The 23,693-nt window shown below is 49.6% G+C and overlaps 3 protein-coding genes across 3 annotated transcripts in view; 2 read left to right on the top strand and 1 right to left on the bottom strand.

Annotated features, from left to right (window-relative positions):
• GGCT (gamma-glutamylcyclotransferase) overlaps window positions 1–23,693 on the top strand; it is a 1,150,694-nt gene that overhangs the window by 905,803 nt on the left and 221,198 nt on the right. The window lies entirely within an intron of this gene.
• Window positions 311–5,339, bottom strand: INMT (indolethylamine N-methyltransferase). The gene is made up of 3 exons (XM_050783256.1): window positions 5,140–5,339; window positions 3,469–3,676; window positions 311–1,981 (listed from the first exon to the last, which is right to left on the bottom strand). Exons 1-3 carry the CDS (start codon window positions 5,291–5,293, stop codon window positions 1,552–1,554), a joined length of 792 nt encoding a protein of 263 aa, XP_050639213.1. The 5' UTR covers window positions 5,294–5,339; the 3' UTR covers window positions 311–1,551.
• LOC126950873 (uncharacterized) overlaps window positions 20,932–23,693 on the top strand; it is a 47,720-nt gene continuing 44,958 nt past the window's right edge. Inside the window, exons 1-3 of the mRNA XM_050784827.1 lie at window positions 20,932–20,997; window positions 22,280–22,360; window positions 23,342–23,486. Of these exons, the coding sequence (XP_050640784.1) occupies window positions 20,932–20,997; window positions 22,280–22,360; window positions 23,342–23,486 (292 nt within the window). The remainder of the gene's footprint in view (window positions 20,998–22,279; window positions 22,361–23,341; window positions 23,487–23,693) is intronic.

Below are 23,693 nucleotides of genomic sequence, written 5' to 3'. Positions count from 1 at the left end.
GCCTTAAGGAAGGGACACCTTTCTCTAATTGGTCTGCCCAGAAGAGGCACCTTGTTCTCACAGCCCTTCCACAGGGAGAGGGAACAGCTTTTCTCAGTTAATCAGCCCTGAACACTCCTTTCTGCAACATGTCCATCTGCAGGAGCACCTCTTCCTAATTTGCACAAAAGCACCTTATGTACGAGGCATACCCTTGATCCCTGGGCTGTTCCTCTTCTCACTTGGTGTCAGGTCCTGGGGTCCAGGTCCAGCCCATGCTGAAGTCTGAGGGGAGTGGGTACATGGACAGAAAGAACACTCGGGGCCCATAGGCAGGTGAATATGGTTTTATTCAGCAACAGCTCTCATCAACAGCTTACTCACACTAGCTCTCTCACACTGTCCGCCCTGTCTCGACTGCTTGAGCCCAGGGCTCCCACACACAGCTGTGCAGCCTGCTCTCCCTTGCCTTCAGGGTCAGCAGCTTAACTCTTTCTCCCTCTGGGCATGAGCTAGCCAAACTGTGTCCTAGCTCCTTCCTGTCCATCTGCAAGATGGACAGCTTTGGCTCTCTCTCTTTCTCTGGGCGCCAGCACGCCCACCATGTCAAGTCATGTTGAGCTAAGCCGAACCCCAAGAGCCCCTGTACAGCATTAGCAGGACAATTACCTTTTACAGACAACAGTGGCTCAGACCAAGTATGAACTTACACAAACAGGTTATATAACAAGTGGAGGTGTGTGCCTGTGCACCAAACCCACTAAGTCATGCAGGCATGGATATCTGCCTTGGCATATTCCTTGACCAAAGCACATCCATGTACCTTACACTTGGGTCTGAAGTAGAGTTGCCAAATGAAATACAGGACACCCAGCTAAATTTGAATTTCAGGTGAACAACAAATCATTGTTTAGGATAAGCATGTTCCATGCAATTCTGGGGACATACTTAACCTTAAAAATTTATTTCATTTATCTAAAATTCAGTGAACTGGGGCAGTCTGTATTTGTCGAATCTGCTGACCTTAGTCTAGAGGCAGTGGTATGTTCCAGCTGACTCCAATCAGCTCATGAGCGTCAACTGTAAAATGTTTAGGAGATTTATGAATTGGGTATTAAACCACTGGTGGCTTGAAATCCACCATGGTGGGAGTATTTACACCACAGAAACTGGTAACTGCTACACATCAGTGCTTTTCCTTTACAGAGCTGGTTATGAAACATTCCCCAATATACCACTGTCCAGAGGTTTCCTTGTTCTTAACATATTAGGTAGACTCTGAAACCATGTCCCTGGGTGCTCCACAGTCACACAGGAGTCAGATCGCATCTAAGATAGCTGTAAGGCTTAGTAGACTAGAAAATGGAAAATTCCACTCCTAGGATCCTAGAATGAGGAATGTTGGAAACTTAGAATTCTAAAACAAGGATGTTAGAATCTCAGAGTTTCAGAAGATGAAATGTTAGTATTGAAATCAGAGGCTGTTAGACAGTATCCATTCCTCACCCCTCTCTAGCATACAGATGGCCAAGGCCTCACAGCCTGACCAGACCTCTGGCTGGCCCTCCTGGCTCAGGGCCTAGGCTTCTTGCGAGCCACAATGAAGCAGACCCCAGAGTTGGCAGCATTGGTGACAGAGTAGCTCTGGGGATTCTGTAGGAGCTGTTCAATGTCAAAGCCAGCATCCAGGACAGCCTGCTCCACCTCCTCCTTCTCCAGGGCCACACAGGAAAATTCACGCTTCCCCACCATGTAGGATGAGATCTGAAGCGTGACTGTGGTCACCAGGTGGCCACACGGCTTGAGCAGTGAGGCAAGGTTGCACAGTGCAGTGCGGTAGGCATCAAGGCTACAGCAGGCACACTCCATGGCCAGCAGGGTAAGCACACAGTCGGCGGGGGGCAACACAGCAGGGGCCAGCGGGTTGCCCAGGTGGACATCACACTTGAGCACCCGCTTCACTGCTGCCCGCAGCTTCTCCTCCTTCTCCTCCCAACGGCCGCTGCAGAGAGAGAGAGGGAGTCAGGGAGGCACTTCAAGGTTCTGAAGGGAACTCTCAGTCCACTGTGACCAGCAGATGGAGATGATCTCTGGATCCCCAAAGGATTGCTATCCCTGAGTCCCTGTGTGACCTGACAGCAGGCCCATATTCAATCTGAGCCTCAGTTTCCCCCAAAGAAAAATGATTAGGGAGAATGGGCCAGAAAAATTATAGGAACATTTCTCCCTCTGATTCCATGTGAGCCCCCTTCCCTTAATCCCCAGGAGGGACAAGGCCACCCCAAGCACAGATGGGGCAGCTAACACACATTATTGGATGGATGGATGGATGAATTAATGAATTTACTACAGATAATGTATGAATACAGCTATCTTAAAAAATTAATTTTGAGTGATGAAAAGCAAATCCCAAATGACACAGAGCAAATTACTCTGCTCTAAAGCTCAAAGGTGACTAAAACTAAATTATAGATTATTTAGATATACATAAGTATGCAAGAAAAAATGTTTTGAAAAAGGGAATGATAAGCATAAAATTCATATTAGTTACTACCTCGGGTTAGGAAAGGCAGGGGCAAGGAGTCACAGAGAAGCACAGAAGTCTTTATTATATCCGAGTACTCAGGTTGGGTGGTGGGTTCATGTCACTATGCATTATATAGTCACACAGGTACAGACAATAGAGGGAAGAAGGAAAGATGGATGGATGGGTGGGTAGCTGGATGAACATGGAGGGACATGGATAGATGGATGGATGGGTGGATGGATGGACGGATGGATGGATGGATGGATGGATATGAATGGATGGATGGATAGATGGATGGATTGATGGCTATGGATGGATGAATGGATGGGTGGGTGGATGGATGAATATTGATGGATGGATGAATGGACAGATGGATAGATGGATGGATTGGTGAATGGCTGGCTGGCTGGATGAATGGATGGGTGAATGGCTGGCTGGATGGATGAATGGATGGGTGAATGGATGGATGGGTGGATGGATGGATGGATATGGATGGGTGGGTGGATGTATGAATATGGATGGGCGGATGGATGGATGGATATGGATGGGTGGGTGGATGCATGAATATGGATGGATGGATGGATGGATGGATGGATGGATGGATGGACCGGTGGGTGGATGGATGGATGGATAGTTAGTTACATAGAAGATAGATAGGTAGATATATAGATGAGGGTAAGGAAGGAAGAGAAGAAGGAAGGAAAGGTTCTATCATCTGGTTTTCAGTGTTCATACTTGATTATATCACACCTCAACATAGTCCTGTGATCAGATACTTGCACCTAAACCTGCTGTAATCCTGAAACTTGGGGCCCCATCTACTCTGTCCCCACCATAGGACATCTGGTCCTGTACCTATAGGTCCTACTGTCCTGAAAATGCCAGAGACAAACAAGAGGCCAGGGAGACTTCTGAGAAAGAAGGTTGACTGGGAACCCCCTCCACAACCTCTGCACCGCTACCTGTTTCCTTCCAGCTCACAGGCGAATTTCACCACCGGGGTCCAGTCATAGGCCCCTGGCTCCTTCTTCAGCCACTTTTCCAGCTCCTCCCGGTTGCGGTCAGTAAAGTCGGAGAGAGTGATGTCTCGGAAGGACTCACAGGCAGCGAGAACTTGGTAGATGGTAGGGCCTGAGCCAATGTCGATCAGTGTGTCCCCTTGAAGGCCTCCTGTGGGAGGGAAAGACTGGTAATGGACGGGTAAGAGAAACGAGACCCAAGGCAGACACAGGGATGAGGACACACATCCTGGTCTTACCCAAGGGGCAAACAGCACCAAGCATGGTGGTTATCACGGATTGGCGGTTCCCTGTAAGCCAAGCCTCATACCAAATATTTTATATGCATTAATTTCCACTTACACCTCAGAACTACCCTGTGTACTGACTACTATCACTATTTTCATTTTACAGATTAGAAAACTGAGTCTGAAAAAGGTTAAACAATTAGCCCAATATCTTTCCATCAAGAACATAAGCCAAGAGTATAATATTTCTGGGACAGAGAACAGAGGCCCAAGCCCTGCTCTGGGGAAGATTCGGGCTGGAGGGTTCAGAGGGGACATGCTGGGGGCAGTGGCTCTTTAAGTTTCAGGCTGACTGGAAGCTGGGAGCCTCCCCTGGAAGTCCGGCCCTTCCTGGATGGGTTCCTTGTTCCTTGGAGTGGGGAGGGGTGTAAGCATGCAGGAATAGGAAGCCGGGGCTGAGGAGATGATCTGGGAAGATGGCCCCAGGAGTGAATCCAGGGTCACCTGGAAGCTGGAATGAAGCATGACTTCCAACATTCTGTCTGGAGCCCTGGCGTGGGGCCATCACTTGGCCTTCCAAGCTTGGTCACACCCAGTCCAGCTATTTTCTGATTTCTGCCTCCCGCACCAGCCTGCTCCTCCAGGCTCAGCAGTCTTTTAACCCCCTCTTAACCCCCAGACCACCAGGAGACTCACCCTTATTGTTCCGCAGTCAAGTGCCCAAAGTGAGGACATGGCTGCTTGAGTTTAGAAGACGTGACCAAATCATGGGGTCACCGTGGGGAGGGCAATGATCATTGGGAGACAGGCAGAAGTCGCCATCAATTGCACAGATGGCTCAGTTGAGGTCCTTGGGGCCTGAGCGCCTTGCTGTCAGGTTTGCAACAGGGTTGAGACCCCACCTAGCAATCCTTGTCCCAGGGCAGGGCTTTTCCAGGTCCTCATCACAGACACATCTGGGCTGCACACTCTGGGCATAGGCGATCCCGACCCACTACAACTCTGCTGTTTGCCCTTGGCGTTCTGGGGGCCCCAGAGGCCTGGCTGTGCAAGGTCAGGACTGAACTTGATGATGACCTGGAGAGCCTTTTCTGCTCCACCCCAAAGACCTAGGGGCTAATGGAGAGCAGTGTGGGAACTGCACGGGGCTGTGCTCTTCCCATAGGTCCTGATCCCTCAGCTGGCACACAGCTCCTGAGCCGTGGGGAGACAGACCCAACTTCCAGTATAATAGCTGCCCAAAGAGAGGGGCAGGGCCCCAGCAGCTCCCTCAGCCCACCCCCAAAAACCCCTAGAGGAGACCAGACTGCCCCCAGGACACCTTATCCCCATCCCTATCCAGATTCCTTGGAGAGAGGCTCGAGGGGAAGGGTCACCCTCTGCTCACCAGGGCCGAAGGTCTTGTGGAGACATTCCAAGTTAAACTTCAGTATCTCAGCCTCGGGTGAGGGGCTGCCATCGAAGCTGTAGTAAGTGGCCAAGTAGTCCCTGGGCAGGAAGTGCTTCTGGTACTCATCACCCCCAGTGAAGCCACCCTCCATGGTGTCCCTGAAATGTGCCCTCTCCTGGCTGTCAGGTCTTATGAGGGCTCCAAGCTCTCCAGGCTCCACCCCCAGCATTCCAGCTTCATCCCATGGCTCCTCCCAAGTATGCCTCTCCTTGAGCTTCTCCTATGGGCATGCAGAAGGGAGTGCATTCTTCACCGCCTCCTAGTCACACTGACACACACGAGGTTTCCCCAACCCCAGCGCTATGACCGCTGGGGCTGCAGCTGCCCTGGCTCTGCTTCCTCTAGGGACCAATCCATGTCCGTCAAAGGCAATTGATAGTGCCCAGCCCTGGGTGCAACTCTCAGCCCTGCCAACCACATGCTGCTGTGTGGCCTCCAGCAGGTGTCAGACCCATGTTTCCCCACCTGTGTGCCCACTTCACTGACTGTGAGGACCAAAATCCCTCCCCTAAGTCACAGGTGTTGTGGCCTGAGTGCACAGTGAGATCCCCATCTTGTCACCTGGTGGTCAGTGGGGTCCAGTGGCTCTCTCTAGTCCAGGCAGTGGGTGCAGCTTCATGCATCCCCCATCCCTGCTGGAGAACACAGTTCAGACCCCAGGAGGCAGAGCAGAATGTCTGACTTGGCATCACTGTGCAGGTCACTGGGAGAAGAGCAGAAATTGTCGTCAGTCTCCATGAATGAGAACAAGGGCACCTGGTCATAAAGCATAAACTGTCAAAGGGGTCCTGGTTTCCTGGCTGCTGACTCACCAGGCAACTCCGGGTAAGACACTCCTGGCCTCAGTCTTCTCTTTGAAATAGGACTGGGTTGTAAAATCTCCCACAGACAGAGAAAAGTCCAGTCTCTGTTTTTGGCATTAGGAAATGGCTCTGACTTGGCCACAAACCAGAGAGAAATGAATCTGCTACACTGGAGGTTCACACCTCTTACCCTGAAAGTGGGAAGGATAGGAATACCTTGTTCTGGCTTCAAGTCAACAAACAATTCTGAATTCACAGGGCCCAATAGACGGGGGATGCCACAGAGGCAGGAACACCCAGCAGTCATCAGGACCTAGCTTCCAAGAGGCGGGTGCCTGGGCAGCCTCCAGGGAGGCTTGCAGCCGTCGTGCTGGCCTGCAGAAGGCATACAGAGCTGTCGGGAAACTGCAGGGCTCGCGTTACATAATTAGAGGAGTGTACAATAAAGGCATGGTACTAAGTTGTGGGCAGGGTGGAAGGAAGACATATGGTACCTCTATTAGTCAGGGTTCTCCACAGAAACAGAACCCAGGATGTGTACACTGAGAGAACCAGATCTATTGTAAGGAATTGGCTCGTGTAATTGTGTAGGCCAGTAAGTCCAAACTCTGAAGGGTGGAACCAGGAAAAGCCAATGTTGCAGTTCAAGTCCAAAGACCAGCTGCTGCCAGAATTCCCTCTTGCTCGGGGAAGGCCAGTCTTTTGTTCTACTTGGGCCATCAGCTGGTTGGATGAAGCCCACCCACATTATGGAGGACAATCTGCTTTACTCAAAGTCCACAGATTTAAATGTGAATCTCATCCCAAAACACCCTCACACAAACAGCCAGGATCATGACTGACTACCTATTTGGGCACCATGGCCTAGCCAAGTTGACTCATAGAAAGCAACATCACAGAACCTGAGGGCTAGCAGCATGGAGGAGCCATCATCCCAGTGAGACTGAGACAGAGCTGTGCAGAGAGGGCCTCCTGCAGCAGCCAACAGCAAAGGAGCTGATATGGTTTGGCTGTGTCCCCACCCAGATCTCGTCTTGAATTGTAGCTCCCATAATTCCCGCGTGTTGTAGGAGGGACCCAGTGGGAGGTAATTGAACCATGGGGACAGGTCTTTCCCATGCTGTTCTCATGATAGTGAATAAGTCTCATGAAATCTGATGGTTTTATAAGGGAGACTTTCCCCACACAAGCTCTCTTTTTGCCTGCTGACATCCATGTAAGACATGACTTGCTCCTCCTTGCCTTCAGCCATGATTGTGAGGCCTCCCCAGCCATGTGGAACAGTGAGTCCATTAAATCTCTTTCCTGCATAAATTACCCAGTCTTGGGTATGTCTTTATTAGCAGTATGAAAACGGACTAATAGAGTAGCTAAAGAATAAATACCCAGACCTCCTTCTCCTACCTCCCTCCAATATCCTGCCAAATTTAGAGGGAAGGGAGTGGTGACTGCAGTCCACATGTCAGCTTCCTGGCACTTGAAGTAGCCTGGGGAGGAGAGGATGGAGAGCAGAATGGAGAGGCACATGGAAGATGCCCAGCATTAACACTTAAGGAGTTGAACTGTGGACGTGCATGTACTATTCAGGGATTACACAGAGCCCCTGCAGCAGGACGTGGGCATCTAGGGAGTCTGTATAGGGCGGGAAGAGACCATCCTTCCCAGAACTACACATCCTGCTGCAATTGGATGTCCTTGGATGGATAGAGGATGCCCCTCCTAATGCAAGGCCTCCAGTGCCTCCTGCTGCCAGAGGAATGAGTCCAAACTCCCCCTTGGCAATCAGAGTCTCTACCCTCAGGCTTCCACCTGCTTCTCCACCACTCAGGCCTTCTCCATCCCTACATGCCTCATGACTCTGGCCTAGCCAAGAGTCCTAACAGCACTCGGGCAATCTTCTCAAAGTGAAGCCTCTTACAGATATATTCTAAGAACGAGTTTCTTAACCTCAGTGCTATTGACTCTTCAGACCAGATAATTCCTTGTTGGGGTGGGGGTGTGAAACTGTGTCATAGGATTTTTAGCAGCATCCCTGGCCTCTACCGCCTAGAAGCCAGTACACTCCGAAGTTACAACAACCAAAAATGTCCCCAGACATTGTCACATGTCCCCTGGGAGGCAAAACTGTCCCCAGTTGACAACCACTATCCTAAGGTTTGCTTTCATCAATGTGACAACACTTTGTTCATGAGAGGGCTAAGCTTTAGGCCCTTTTAAGAATGTGTGCCTTATCTTAGACACCTTTCTATACAGTGGGGTTTTTTTAACAGAGCAAGGAAATTTCCATTCAAGAGGACTTCTGTTGCAATAGTAAGCAAAGGAGCAAATTTCTAGCTGCCTATCAGGAAAATAAGACCACTTGAAAAGTCAGACAGATAAGAAAAGAATCAAGCTCCTTTTCAAGATTAGGGAAACTACCATCTCAGCATTCCACACTCCCTGATACCTCGCTACTTCTCTTCCTGCCTGGCTCTGTGAAGTGAAGAAATGAGTCCAAAGAGGAAACTTGCCAGTGTAAATGAGACTGTGTTTTCTCTGGTGAGTTGCAAGCAGCTACTCAGACCCTCGTCTCACACCAAACACCAAAATAAAGGCTAAACGTCTTTCTAAAAATCAACCACAGAAGCTATGATAGTCAAATTGTTATCAAACTTCTGGGTAAGAGAGGATTTTCTAAACCTAGATCAAAGAAGGCCCAAAGAGAAAAAAAACCACATTTATTATTTTACATTGTATTACATTATCTCATATTTTGTTCGAGAAAAATTAAATATTTTTCCTAAAAAATTAAAAGGAAAAAACACTGTTTTCCTTTTGGAAAAATAATTTGGTGATTATTTGCTTAATTTATTTATACTAAAAGTTTTTGGAACTCTGACCCAGGAATCCCAAGTATAGGAATCCAAAATACAGAAAAATACAGAATACAGAAATACAGAAAAAGAATCCAAATACAGAAAAAGCAAATGCACAGGGTTATTAATTACAACATTGTTTACAGCAAGCAAAACCTGCAAGTCTCTTACCTGCCAAGCACTGGAGAGCAATTAAGTCAACCTTACTTGAACAGCCCCCAAAACTGACATTCCGGAGCCTTCCTGGTGACATGGAGAAGGGAGGTTGGCCCAGGGCTGGGAGAACAAAGCGATCCAGATAGGTACACACAGTGAGGAGATCACAGCCCTGCAAAGACTTTTCAGATGCAAGTGTGCAGAGGCAGAGGCCAATTCTGACATGAGAGATGCTGGGACAAATATAAGACCCTCAATGTCACTAATCATTTTAACCCACCTAGAATTCATGTTAATTGGATTGCAATATGATTTTTTTTTTTTTTTTTGAGACAGGGTCTTGCTCGGTTTCCCAAGCTGGGGTGCAGTGGTGGGATCATAGCTCGCTGCAGCCTTGAACTCGTGGGTACAAACAATCCTCCCACCTCAGCCTCCTGAGTAGCTGGGATTGTAGGCACGCACCATCCCCCTTGGCTAATTTTTTTTTTATTTTTTGCAGAGGCAGGATCTCACTATGTGGCCCAGACTTGAAATTCATTTTTTAATAAACTGGGTAGACATCTAATTTTATTTTCTTCCAGCCAGATAGGCAGTTATGCCATCACTATTAATTATGTAATTGACACTTTTCTCATTGAACTGAAATCCCACGGAGTATGAGCTCTGTTAATTTCAGAAAAGAGGAAGATTTACATTTAACACAGCAAAATGACAAGAATTATGACGAAAAATGGATTAAAATCTACACTCTGTTGAAATGTTTTCTTGTGAACTCAAAACCTAAAGAAATAAAAAATAAGGACAGTCGTGGTGGCTCACCCCTATAATCCTAGCAATTTGGGAGCTCAAGGTGGGAGGATCACTTGAGCCCAGGAGTCCAAGACCAGCCGGGGCAACAAAGGGAGACCCCACTTTTACAAAAAACAGAAAAAAACATTAGCCAGGTGTGGTGGTATATGCTTGTAGTCCCAGCTTCTCGGGAGGCTGAGGTAGGAGGATCACTTGAACCTAGGAGGTCAAGGCTGCAGTGAGCTGTTGTCTTGCCATTGTACTCCATCCTGAGTGACAGAGTGAGATCCTGCCTCAAAAAAAAAAAAAAAGAAAAAGAAAAAGAAAAAGAAAAAAAAGAAAAGAAAATGTTGATCATCTTTGATTCTGGATGGTGGCATGGGGCCTTAGTGCTCAAAGTGTGGTGGCCTCAGTAGTGTCTGGGAGCTTACAAGACATGCGGAACCTCAGAACTAGAGCCTGCATTATAACCCAGTCCCCAGGTGACTCCTAGGCACACTAACATTTAAGCAGTTCTGTGAATGGATGAAGACAGGAGGGCAGTGTGAGGATGAGGCTTGGAGTTGGTCTTTATTTTGGCTTTGGGCATAGAGCCTTGAATTGGAATCTGAATTCCATCCTTTGCTGGGTAAGGCACGTCACCTTCAGCTTCCTCATCTCTAAGGGGGCGCATCAGCATGTACTTTGCAGATTGTTGTGAAGATGACAAGGCAATGCCAAGCATATAGTAGGTACTCTGAGTGCTAGGGACCTTCCAAGGTGTCTTCCTTGATCTGCTCTTGTAGCATCACCAGCTCATCACCAGAGAGGGGCAGCTCATCACCAGTCGAGGCCCCAGACTTGCCCATTTGCAAAAGACATGACAGTCTGCTGCCTGAAATCACTATAAGGTGAATTTTGGAAAGAGCTTTGGCAACATTCTCTTAATAAAACTTTTTATTTCGAGATAATTGTAGATTCTCATGCAGCTATAAGAAATAATACAGAGATATCCAGTGTACCCCCTACCCAGGTTCCCCCAGTGGTAACATCTTTCAGAATAATGGTACACTATCACAACCAGGATATTGACATTGATACAATCTACTGATCTTATTCAGGTTTCTTGAGTTTTACTTGTACTCATTTGTGTGTCTGTGGGTATGCATATGTGTACACGCACGCATGTGGGTGGGTGGGTTTGTGTGTGGTGTGTAGTAAGTTCTTTGCAATTTTATCACATGTTCTGTTCATGAATGACAACACTTTATAAATGGTTTGTCCAAACATACGGACTCTGGCTAAGTTTACTTCTGTACTAGTCAAAAAGAAGAGATTAATTAAGCAAGTAAATAAAGTAAACAGGATTAAAGCCAGCAGAGAATAGTGAATCAAGTTAAGGACAAGCTGTTGCTTTTTTTTTTTTTTTTTTTTTTTTTTCTTTTTTAGAGAGACTTGTGGTCTTGCTATGTTGCCCAGGCTGGTCTCCTGGTCTCAAACCCCTGGGCTCAAGCAGTTCTCTCACCTCAGCCTCCAAAAGTGCTGAGATTACAGGCGTGAGCCACCATGCCCAGCCAGGACAAGCCTGTTTTCAAGAGCAAGCTCTCTGACCTTCATCAGTGAAATCTTAGCCATTTTTAGATCCTGTTTCCTCCCCCTAAAGGGCCTTTCCGCTCTGATTCTTGTTTCCTGACCAAACTCCACGAGTGAAACATCCTTGAACTATTGCAGACCCTTGATCTCTCTTTGCCTCTGCCTTTGTCTCTGTTTGTCTCTTTGCCTGTCTGTCTCTCTCATTCTGTGTCTCTATCCCTCTGTGTAATTCTCTCCCTCCCTGCCTCCAGCAGCCCCTACACTCAAAACACCATGTCAAAGCAGGAACCCGCGAGAGCCAGCCCTGGTGATCCTGTTATGTTCTTATGATTTGTGTTCTTATGTTGTGTTCTTATGCCTCTTCTGAGAGGCAGGTGTTGGTTCCAAGACGCTATGAGACTCCTGGTGGGAAAGGCTGGAAGGGTAGGGGTGTGCATACCATGACTGAGGAGTGGGAAGACACCCAGGAGTCCTCAGCCAGGATGGAGGGCAAGCTGTGTGCAGGAGGAAAAGACTATGAGAAAGCTCCACTCCCGGGACTACTTACTGACCTACTACGCCTTCGAAGCACTGTGGCCAAAAATGAAATCCTGAAATTTAACCTGGAAACCCTCTTCTGAAGCTTCTCTTTGGGTGAATGGCCAGTCTCCACTTTGGGGGCAGTACAGGGCTATAGTACAGGGCAGTACAGGGCTACAGTAAGAGCTGCAGGTTGGAGGCAAGCAGCCCCATCCTCTGGCCACTGCTCACCAAAGATGCTGCAAAGTCAGCCCAGCCAAGCTCTGTGAACCCATGAGGGCCTCTGCCAGGTGGCAGCTCAATGGGGTCTGAGCACGGGCCTCGGAGACCAAGGAACTGGGCATGAGTCTCTGGTGGTGGGCTTCAGTCTCTTCACCTATAAAATGAGAGAACCTGTCAGGCTCACAGGCTCATGCCGGGAGAAAATAAGAGAACAGACATGATGAACACACTGCCGGCTGTCTGCCTGTCTCTGCCGGCCTCCCCTGCAGACAGTCCATATAGCCAGCCTTTGTAGCCTTTCTGGGCTCTTGAATCCCTCTGAAAATCTGATGAAAGGTCTGGTGCACACAGATGCACACACACACACACACACAAATTTTCCACACAAAACTGACAGAATTCATGGATATCCAAAGGCAAACCACAGAGCTCAGTTTACAAACCCCTGCCCTGGGATATCAGAATGGGGTGAGCCAGTAGATTATCACCAAGTACTTCAGTGCACACAAGGGGAGACTGAGGCTCAGGTAAGAGAGCAGGGAGAGAGGAGGCCAGCCCAGGTAAGGTCAAACAGCCAGTCAGTAGTAATAGCAAGACTAGAGCTCAGATGGTTGATTTAGGGCTGCCATGCACAGTTGGGCAGGGTGTGCCCTGCAAACTCTAGGAGTTGCCAGAGTGAGGCAGGGCACTGTGGGAGGTGGGATGGTGGGAAAGGGCCTCTCTGAGGAGCACTCCAAGTAGTGTCCCAGTGAAGGGAGGGAGAAAGGGCATAAAGACCCGAGGAAAGGGAGTGTCAGGCTGTGTGAGCAGCAGGGGCAAAGGCCCAGCGGTGGAGAGGAGCCACCCGTGTGTTGAGGACAATGAAAAGGGCGCTGTGCAAGGGGTGGAGTGAGGAGAGTCAGGTGTCAGGGAAGCTGAGACCACATCCTGTGGGGCCTTGAGGGCCATGGTAAGAAGGGAGGTTGGCACTGTGGATCTCCTAAGCACTGGAGAAGAGAATGGCATGATAGCCTCTACATTTCTTAAAGAACCGTTCATCATGCGAGGCCTCAGGAGGTGAGGGCAGCATTGGGCACGGCAGAAGAGGATGCTGGCGTCCTCCAGGGAAGAGCCAATAGCAGGAGCCCTGCAGGGGCTGGAGGTGACTGGAGTTTGGAATCACTCTGCAGGTGGAGCCAACAGGATTTGCTGATGGTTTGGATGTAAGAAAGAGTGAAGAGTCAAGGACAACTCCAGGGCTTTTGGTCAGAGCCACAGGAAGGATGGAGTTGCCAGTATTAGGAGGGACATGACACGGGAGGAGCAGGTGTGGGCAACAGATGTTGATTTCTCAGCCTGGGCAATGTGTTGGAGTTGCCTGCCTGAGGCTGAAGTGGAGATACCCACAGAGGAGCCACTGGGTGTCGTGTCTGGGCCTCCCGGAGACTCCAGGGCTGGAGCCTGACTCTAGGAGTCATCTGTGGATGGCTGAGGCCGTCAAGTCGCTAAGTGTGGATGGGGAGGAGATGCTGTGTTCTACGGCTAAGGAGTGGAGAAGGCTGTTCAGGGAGACAGAAAAAGGTAGAACCACGAGGGTGCAGTGCCCCAAGAAGCCAAATAAAGAGAGTGTTTCAAGAAGCAGGGAGCTCCAGCATGGCTGAACCTAAAGATGTTATGCTAAGTGAAATGAACCAAACTGGGAAGGACAAGTACTGTAGCCTCCCCGTACATGAAATGTCTAGAATAGGCAAATCCAGAAACGGAAAGTAGATTAGAGGTTATCAGGGGCTGCCGGGAGGGAGAATGGGGAATGGGGAGTTACTGTTTAATGAGTACAGGGTTTCCATATGGAGTGATGCAAAAGTTTTGGAAAGACGGTGATGAGTGCACAACTGTGTGGGTGCAACTAATGTCACTGAACTGTACACTTTGATCAAAATGACAAATTTTGTTATATAGTTTACAACTTAATGAAATTAATAATGTAATATACAAAAACTATTTGATTGTTTAAAAGAAGGAAGCAAAGGAGGAAGGGGGGCAGAATTATTCAATCCACTGTCACTTACAGCTGTGTAGACTTGAGCAAGTCTGTGCCTCTGTTTCTTCATCTGTATAATGAGGAAAATAATATCTCGCTCAAAGAGCTGCTGAAAGGGTAAGTCCCAGGCTTTGCCCAGAGGGTGGTGGTGAGGACTGAGGGGCTGCTATCATGATCATCATGTCATCTCTGTGACCCTCCTCCATCGAAGCAGGTGGCAGGAGAAGGAGAACCCGCTTTGCTGGACAGTCACATGGTTGCTGAAGTGTGATATGACCAAGCCGCATCCACTGGGGTCAACCCCGGTGTCCCCCGAAGATTGCCTGTCTTGATGTGGACATGTACTGGGCAGCCCTGCAGAGCCTGGCCAGCCTGCTGAAGGCAGATGGGCACCTGGTCGCCACAGCTGCCCTGCACTCCCGCTATATGGTAGGCTCCAAGAAGTTCTTTGGGCTCCACCCAGTGGAGACGGTGGAGAAGACCATGCAGGAGGCTGGCTGCCAGGTGCAGAGGTGTGCCCCATCAGCTGCTCTGAGACCTGCTCCATCAACGAGGGTGTCTGTTTTGTGGCTGCCTGCAAGGGCCCCAGTGTCTGAGGCCAGACTGGCAGAGAAGGGCCTGCCCCAGAGGGGAAGTCACGACCAAAGCATCTACAGTCTTGCCCCACAGCCCCGCTTAAAGCAGGTCAGGCCTCAGCCCTACCTCTTCATTCCTGTTACCTGCTCCCAAGGTCACAAGTGAAAAGCAAGGGTTCCCCCAGCACCACGCTTAGGGACCTGTCCCTTACACTACCCTGCACCAAAGATCATGAACAAAAAGTGGCTTACCTGGATACTATCTTGGTTTGGATTCCCCTAGAAGCAGACCCTAAGACAAGGATTTCAGTGCTGATAGTTGATTTGAAGGGAGATCCCAGGAAACATCAATCAGGACATGGGAAGGAAAGCAGAAAAGGCAGCCACACAGAGTGTGTCAACAAGCCCTTACCACTGTGGGCAATTGGAACGCTGTTGTCCTGGGGGCTCTGGGGCCAGCGTAGAGCACATGGCTTGGAGTTATCCCACCCGGGGGAGCTGCAGCACTTGCACACCACCTCCTGTCATCATGACTGAGGGCTGCTCCTCAGGGGCGTTAATTCCCCAGCATGTCCAACTCGCCTGTATTTGGACAGCGCAGCCCAAGAGAGAAGCCTCAAGTGAAGACTCACAGGTGCTGGCCGTGGGAAGTTCAGCCAGCATGCTGAGGGAATGGGAAGAGGCAGCAAGAGCATCAGCAACAGACATGAAATGTCCCATCGGCTGGGGTCCCGTCGGCTGGGGTGTGGGACGGGTCCTGGGGAGCCTGGTTTTTCCACCAGACGAACAGGATCTCAGGTTCTTAAAGTGGAAAGGCACCTGTGAGAGCTAGAAGACCTCTAGGCCAAGCTCCTATTCCCACAGGTGGGGAAGCTGAGGTCTGGAAGGGGAGGGGACTGGCTCCATCCAGAGGGCTAAGTGGTCAGTGGCAGGGGCAGCATTGGAGCCTGGGCTCTGTCGACGGACCTGGTGGTGATGGAGCCTCGAGAAATGGTCGGCTGAGGCTGACCAGCAGGGCAGAGCCGGGACTGAGGCTGTCCATCCATATGGTCAAGAACCTGGGGCCTCTGACCTCTGGGAAGGCCTGGGGCCATGTCCCTAGAAGGACCTTCACAAGGTCGTACATCTCTGGACACCCTTCTTACTCAAACAGCCAGCTCAGTTCCAGCCAGCTCTTAGCACTGGGCTTCCTCATTTTCCCTGGGATGTAGGAAGGGCATCAGCATTTCTCCACCCAGGCCAGGCCTATATGAAGCCCCCATCTACTTTCCAAAATGTGGCATGACCCCTCACAGGTCTTGCAACTCCCAGTGTCCCCAACCCCAGTCCATTCTCCCCAGAGAAGCCTTCCAAAGCCAGTGCAGGTCAGGCTCTATCCTGCTTTAAACCGTGCCCCACAGGGATAAAGGGCCCAGCCCAGCTACAGTTCATAAGGCCCTGCACACCTTGGCTGCGGCCTCAGGGCCCGTACCCACCAACAGGGCTCCCGGAACCAGTCCAGCAACCTCCTACCTGCATGTCCTTGCAACACAGAACTCCTCCCCTCCTCTCTAACTCATGCCCCACCTCTGAACAGACTCCAGCAAGTGATACAGGAAAGAGCTGTGATGGGGAGAAGGGTTGAGCCAGCATCCCTGACCCATTTGCCATCCTGCTGCTAAAGCTCAGTGCTTTTCAAATTGCCTCCATCACGTTTTTGGGGTCCCTGAGCCTGATATCAGAGGACAATGACGAGTCTTGCTCCATCCACCATAAGCAATAGTTTCATCCCTGGGTCCTGGATCTGCTGGAGACGCCGGCAATGGCTCCCGTGGCCACCAGAGGGCAGGGCAGGGCAGGAAGCAGCAGGCGGAGGCTGGAAAGGAGATTCTGAGTGGATCCTCCTTAGGAGAGAAAGGTCCATTTCCTGCCACCTTTTGATTCATGGAGGTTCTGCCAGGCCTAACCAGGCAGAGAAACCATGAGCTGGCCCACCGGGAGGGGCCTTGAAACCTTTGGACAGGCAGGGCCTCTGAAGCTTGGATCCACCTGTCTCGTGGTCCTGGACACTGTATTTCAGCTGGGAACCAGGAGACTAGGTTTTCCAAACTAATGTGCCTGTGCATCACCTGGAGATCTTGCTAAACTCTGAATTCTGATCCGGTACATCTGAGCCAGTAGGGCTGAGAGTCTGTATTCCCAACAAGTTCCCAAGTGACGCTGACGCTGCTGGTCCAAGGACCATGCTTTGAGTAGCAAGGGATAATAGAAAAGAATGCATCTTAAAATCCGAATTTTCCCTGAAATAATGAGGTTCCTGGGCACATCTTAGGGTTGGCACCTAATTTCTCCAGCTTTTTTCTCCAGGTGAGAGAGGGAGGAAGACCTGGGTACTCTACCCAGAAAATATCCCTACCCCTTCTCTTGCCCCCGGCATGGTGGGCTTTCCTCCCTCTGGTCTTTGACTGTCTTCCCTGCCAGCTAGAACTTCCCAGGGCAAGGACCAGGGATGCCCTCCCAGACTCTTCACCTTGGCAGTTCCCTGGCAGGCAGTACGGACCTGGGGAGGGTTTGTAGTTGCTGAGCTCACACAACTCGATGCCTTCCAGCTGGCTCTTCATGGCTGAGGGTTCTGGAACTGCCCAGAACCCTCCCACATCACCTGCCCTCCTCCAAGCTCCCACCAGGCGCATGGGAATGGGGATGGGGTAGTTAGAGGAGTTGCAGGTTTCCAACTTGAGGCCCAAAGATGCAAAGTTACTTCTACAATGTCGTTCACCTTCAATATCCCAAGCTGTAGTCAGTCAAAGAAGGTTGGGTGGGGCCAGGGCAGGGGTTTTCACCCTGGATATGCATTAGACTTACCTAGGCAGCTGTAAAAGTCCTGAATCCTGGGCCTTACCCCAGACCAAGTAGATCAGAAATTCTTGGAGGTGCCACCCAGGCATCAGTACCTTGTAAAGCTCCCCTGGTGATTCAAATGTATGGAAGATTGAGAACTGCTGGCCTGCGCCGGTGCTTCTCAAACTGTACTGTGCTCATGAATTACTTGGGAGTCTGCCAAAATGCAGATTCTGAGTCTGTAGATCTGAGGGGGGCAAATAATTTGCATTTCTGAAATGTCCCTAGGGAGGCTGATGTTGCTGATCCAAGACCCACTCTGAGTACCCAGGGGTACAGAGCACAAAGTACTTCCTTTCCACCTATCCCCAGCCCGGGCTCCACACTTTTAGTAAAACAGGACTGTATAATAAAGTGGTCTGAGTGTAGACTGATGATCCCTGATATCCTAGATCCTTCAGGGCCTGAGCTCCTGAATGATTCGAAAAGGTCTTCTAAATCATGACAGAGCCATCTGTGCTGCCTCTGTTGATATGTCATTGGGAGCATCCAAGAATCACTCACTCCTTCTAGAAGTTCATCCACAGAGCAGCTCTGTATTTCAGCCCTACTTGCTGTCCTCTCCCCACCACTACAGTATCCAGCTGCCCCCACTGGCCTCGCCTGCAGACACTCAAACTGAGCAGGTCTAAAGGCACACCGCCCATCTCCCGGTCCCCCAGCCCTGCTCCTCCTCCCCTCTCCCCAGCCCAGCAAGGACATTCCTGTGCAAGTCTCATCCATGCCAGACACATGATTGCCACCCTAGCCTCTTCCTCTCTCACCCTTGGTCTGCACCACCAGCTTCCCTAAGCCTTGACATTACCTGCTAAACAGCTCTCAAATCCACCTAGTGGCCCTTATCGCCCCACCACTGCCCTGATTCTGGTTCTATTCTCTCGCCTCAGCACCTATCCCACCTCCAGGCTCTTGCTGTGTAAAGGGTGGTCCATGGAGCAGCAGCAGCAGCATCACCAGGGAACTTATTATAAATGCAGCATCTTGAGTCCCAGCCTAGACCTGCTGAATCCGATCTGCATTTTAACAAGCTCTCCAGGTGATTCATACCCACATTAAATTCTAAGAAGCACTGATCTAGTAATAGAGAGATGATGACAGGAAACAAGAAGGGAAAGAGAAAGCAGAAGAGAAGAAGGGGGTTCCTTTTTAGCATCCTCCATTCCTGGCCCCCTCCTCATATTCCACATCTCAGCTCAAATGGTACCTATCCCTACCCTTACCACATAGAGTAAGTGCTTCCCCCTCTCTTTCTCCATTCACTATCACTTCACCCATTTATTTCCTTCATCTCACATGTTATTCTATTTTCTGTCTCTCAGTGACATAGAAATTCTAACTGAGGCAGGAAACTGCTCTCCCTTGTTCATGGCTGTATCCCTAGTGCCTAGCACATGGTACGTGTTGAATAAATAAATTGAATACGTGAAACTTATTATATACTTCTGCTGCTGCAAACTTCACCTTTTGAACTAAGAAGTTTCTGAAGCCATCTAGTCCAATAGCTTTGTTTTATTCTTTATATCGCAAATGGGCCATGATCTAACAACTTGATGCTTTAAGCGGAACATCAAGACTTCAAAAAGCAAGCATGTACCAGAATGGGATCGATTGCAAAAATGACTACAGATTCTTCCCTTTCCAGTGGGTACAAGTCTTTGCCATATGACTTTGCGTCTTCTTCCATTAGGAGGTAGCACTATTTCTCTCCACCATCTCCCTGTTCCTAATCTGGACTTGACCACATGACTTGTTTTGGCCATCAGCAAAAGTGATGCAAGCAGATGTTCGAAAAGTACTTACACACTGGAGCTTGTCCCCTCTCTTCCTTCTTGGTATTTACCCAAAGAAGTTGAAAACTCATGTCCACACAAAAATTCATGCACAAATGTCTATAGCATCTGTATTTATGAATTGATACAACCTGGAAGCAACCAGGATATCCTTCACCAGGTAAATGCATAACTATAGTGCATCCAGACAATGGGTTAGTTTTCAGGACTAAAATTATGATGAGCTATCAAGCCATAAAAAGACACAGAGGAAATAAACTTTCTTAATTGAAAGAAGTTGATCTGAAAAGGCTGCTTACTGTATGATTCCAACTATATGACATTCTGGAAAAGATAGAACTATAGAGGCAGTAAAAGATTAGTAGTTACCAGGGGTTTAGGGGAAGGAGGAATGATTAGGTGGAGCACAGAGGATTTCTATTTCTAGGGCAGTGAAACTATCCTATATAATACTGCAATGGTGGATATGTGACATTATACATTTGTCCAAACCCATAGAATGAACAACACCAAGAGTGGATCCTAGTGTAGACAATGGAGTTTGGGTCATAATGATGTGTCAATGTAGGTTAATTGATTATAACAAATGTACCACTCTGGTGGGGATGTGAATAGTTGGGAGTGGGGACAGGGAACATACGAGGAATCTCTGAACTTCCCACTCAGTGTTGCTGTGAACCTAAAACTGCTCTAAAAAACAAAGTCTGTTAAAAAATAAGTGCTTTCACAATGAGACTTGTTCCCTTCCTTGCTGCTCTTAGGAACCCTGTGGCCCTCGGTGTATTAGTCTATTCTCACGCTGCTAATAAAGACATACCCAAGAGTAGGTAATTTATAAAGGAAAGAAGTTTAATAGACTCACAGCTCAGTATGGCTGGTGAGGCCTCAGGAAACTTACAATCATGGCAGGAGGGGGAGTAAACACATCCTTCTTCACATGGTGGCAGCAAGGCGAAGTGCCGAGCAAAAGGGGGGAAAGCCCCTTATAAAACCATTGGATCTTGTGAGAACTCAGTATCAGAAGAACAGCATGAGGGTAACTGCTCCCATGATTCAAATACCTCCCACCAGTCCCTCCCATGACACGTGGGGATTATGGGAACTACAATTCAAGATGAGATTGGGGTGGGGACACAGCCAAACCATATCACCCAGCATGTGGGAAAGCCCAGACTGGCCTGCTGGACACTGAGGGCTGTGCCATGCCATTACCCCAGCCAACATCAAGTCAACTGTCAGATATGTGAATGAGGGCATTGCAGACCCCCAGCCCCAGCCAAGATGCCAGCTGAGTGCAGAGGGTAGCCCAACCAGCCCTGACCACTGTGCTGCCCTGACCGCAGCATGGCCCAGCCAACCCACAGCATCCTGAGAAATCATAAATGTGCTAAGCCTCTATTTTGAGGTGAGTTGTCACCACAAAAAATAACCGAAATACAGATAGCTTTTTCAGATAAGGACAGCAGATTGAGCACATTTGAGCCTTGTCCTTCCTAAAATACCACTGAATGGACAATAAATAGATTATTTAAAAGCAATAAACTGGTAATGACAAGTGGGAGAGGAGACAACAGCAACATGATGTTGGAAGCTGGGGAACAGGTTGATGAGCAGGTACACTAATTTACCAGGCATGGACAAGCTGCATTGTAAGCTTGCCATGGTGGAAGTTGGTAAGCAACTTGACTTCGTCTAGGAAGGTTGCGAGATTGGACTGGCTATTTCTGGAAAGGGTGAGAGTGGGCCGAAGGTGGGTTCCCAGCAGGTGGACTGTTGAATGCTGTGTAGGAAGAAGTTCTCATGCCCTGCCTGTCAGCCCATAGCAGCTGGTGCTCCCTGTCCCACACTACCCAGGACAAAAAGCCTCTTCCTTAGGGAGAGCAAAACAGAGGGTGTCTGCACCAAGGGCGACCAGACACAGTTGATGCTGGAGGCACTGTTCTTGACATAAGAGGATTAGCTGAAGATTTATATGCTGGATATCAACACCATCCAGGGCCCCAGCCTTCTTCCCTCTCACTCTGCTCTCAGGATGGTGGCCTCTAGGTGTCCTATCCTTACACAGTAGACCAGAAAAGTCTTTTCTAGATAATATAACCAGCCCTAGGCCAGGTGCAGTAGTTCATGCCTGTAATCCCAGCACTTTGGGAGGCTGAGGCACTGGGATTACAGGCGTGAACCACTGCACCTGGCCCAGGCTGGTCTCAAACGCGATTTCTCTGCTATTGGGCTTTCCTCACATGTGTGGCGATCCTCAGCTGCCTGCTCATATTTGCAGTGGGGCACTATGGAGATTAGAAGCTCAGTACTCGTTGGGGGTGCAGTCTGGCCCTAGAGCCCTGATGTCCATTTCTCAGATGATTTCTCCTGGGCTGGTCAAATTCTTTGGGTTTTGTTTGTTTGTTTGTTTTAAGAGAGACAGCGTCTTGCTCTGTCACCCAGGCTGAAGTGCAGTGGCCCCATCATAGCTTACTGTAACCTTGAACTCCTGGGCTCAAACAATCTTCCTGCCTCAGCCACCTGAGTAGCTGAGACCACAGACATGCACCACCACACCCAGATAATTTTCTTTTTCTTTCTTTCTTTCTATTTTTCTTTTTTTATAGAGTTGGGGGTCTCACTATATTGCCCATGCTGGCCTCAAACTCCTGGCCTGAAACAAGACAAAGGCAACCTGGAAGAAACAGATTGTGCAGGGAGAAGAAAACTTTCTGTAAAGGATCATCAGTGTGCTCTCGGAGATAGAAGATGTTGAATGCGTGAAACAAGAACAGGATACACAATCCCGGCTGCTGGTGCTAGCTCTTCCTCCCTGCCTGTCTCGCTCTCCCTGCTCCCTCATTCCTGCTTCCTTGCCTCCTGGGGACACCCCCCAAACCATCACCTCTCCCCCAAGCCCTGGTATCAGGTTCTGCTCTCAGGCAAGCTGCAGCAGGAGAGCTTGCATTCTGCTGGCATCCCCCTGGGCCAGAGGGCAGTGAGCGTTAAGGTCTTGGCAGGCCCAGGAGTTGAGGCAGCAGAGAGAGCTAGGAGTGGGAGGAGCAGGCCCTGCTGGTGTCACTGGGGGTGTTTACACAAAATACTGCACCAGTGAGCACCTCCCTCAGCCATTGTGCAGCAAATGCTCACTGGCCTCAGTGCTCCTGCTCCAGAAAGGGCTGCTGGAGACCCCACCACCTGTCCTTCCCATCGCTAGAGCATAGGGGACAGTGGAGAGGCAATGTCAAACACGTCCCTGTCTGGGTTTCAACCCTGACCCTGATGCTCAGGTCTGATCCTGGACAAGTTACCTAACCTCTCTTAGCCTCTATTTAGTCACATGCAAAACAAGGGTAATGGGGGAGATGAAATGAGTTCATATTAAGCATGTAGCACCAGGCCTGGCCCAAGATAAGCCCTATGCAGTGTTAGCTATTGGTGTGAGGCTTTTCCCCTAAATCCGGCACACATTCAGTGAGCTCAGAGGAGGAGGCCCCACCTGGAGGGGAATCTCATGATCACACTGGCTCCATCAGAGCGGGGCTGGAAGGTGGGCTAGAGGAAGCCCCGAGGAGGTCGGGGGGACTGGGGAGCCCCCAAGAGGTCAGTGGGGCCTGAGGGATCCCTGAGAAGGTCAGTGGGGTGTGGGGAGCCCATCTGGAGGCAAGGGGAGGGCACAGAGCTTGACCCTGAAGAAGGAAAGCAAGGTAGGCATTGGAGGTTTCCAGAAAAGCATGACCACAAGGAAGGAGGGCAAGTGCCTGGGGTATGAGGGTAAGGAGACCAGCTGGGGCACAGGCTTCACGGGGCATGACAGGAGAGGAATCGGGGACATGAGAGGGGGCAGAGCCAGCCGGTGGGGTGGACTGGATGGGCCAGTGGGTGAGCCATCCTGTGGTGGGCATGGATGGGCCAATGGGTGAGCTGTCCAGTGGCAGGCATTGACAGGCTGGCAGGTGAACTGTCCTGTGGTGGGCAGTATCTTGCCGGTGGTTTGGGCTCCTGCTTCATGACTGCCCTCATCGCAGCAGCCACTGACCTCCCTGGGGATGCACACAGCATGTGCGAGGTGGAACCTGGCACCTGCTCCCCAGCTTACTTGCCAAAAACCAGGGAAGAAGAGGGTATGCTCTGGGAATGACTGAACTTGGAATCCAGATAGGGAGGGTCAAATACTGCATGAATATTTCCAGAGTCCAAGAATCCAACATGCATGTTCACCAAAGCTGTGTTCGAAAGACCTCCAGAAGATGGAGGTGTTCAAAGCCAAACAGATTCTCCCGGATTTCCCCTGGGTAGTAGGAACCCGGTATGGAAAAGACCAGAAAGTA

Source organism: Macaca thibetana, chromosome 3 (genome assembly GCF_024542745.1).
Source record: "Macaca thibetana thibetana isolate TM-01 chromosome 3, ASM2454274v1, whole genome shotgun sequence".
NCBI lineage: Eukaryota > Metazoa > Chordata > Mammalia > Primates > Cercopithecidae > Macaca > Macaca thibetana.
The sequence above is the reverse complement of the archived record's forward strand: the minus strand, read 5'-3'. Positions and strand labels throughout refer to the sequence as shown.

Coding starts and splice junctions, on each gene's coding strand:
- INMT (XM_050783256.1), bottom strand. CDS start 5,293: ATGGAGGGTGGCTTCACTGGGGGTGATGAGTACCAGAAGCACTTCCTG. Junction 3,677..5,139: donor CCACAAGACCTTCGGCCCTG/GTGAGCAGAGGG, acceptor TCCCTCCCACAG/GAGGCCTTCAAGGGGACACA. Junction 1,982..3,468: donor TGTGAGCTGGAAGGAAACAG/GTAGCGGTGCAG, acceptor CTCTCTCTGCAG/CGGCCGTTGGGAGGAGAAGG.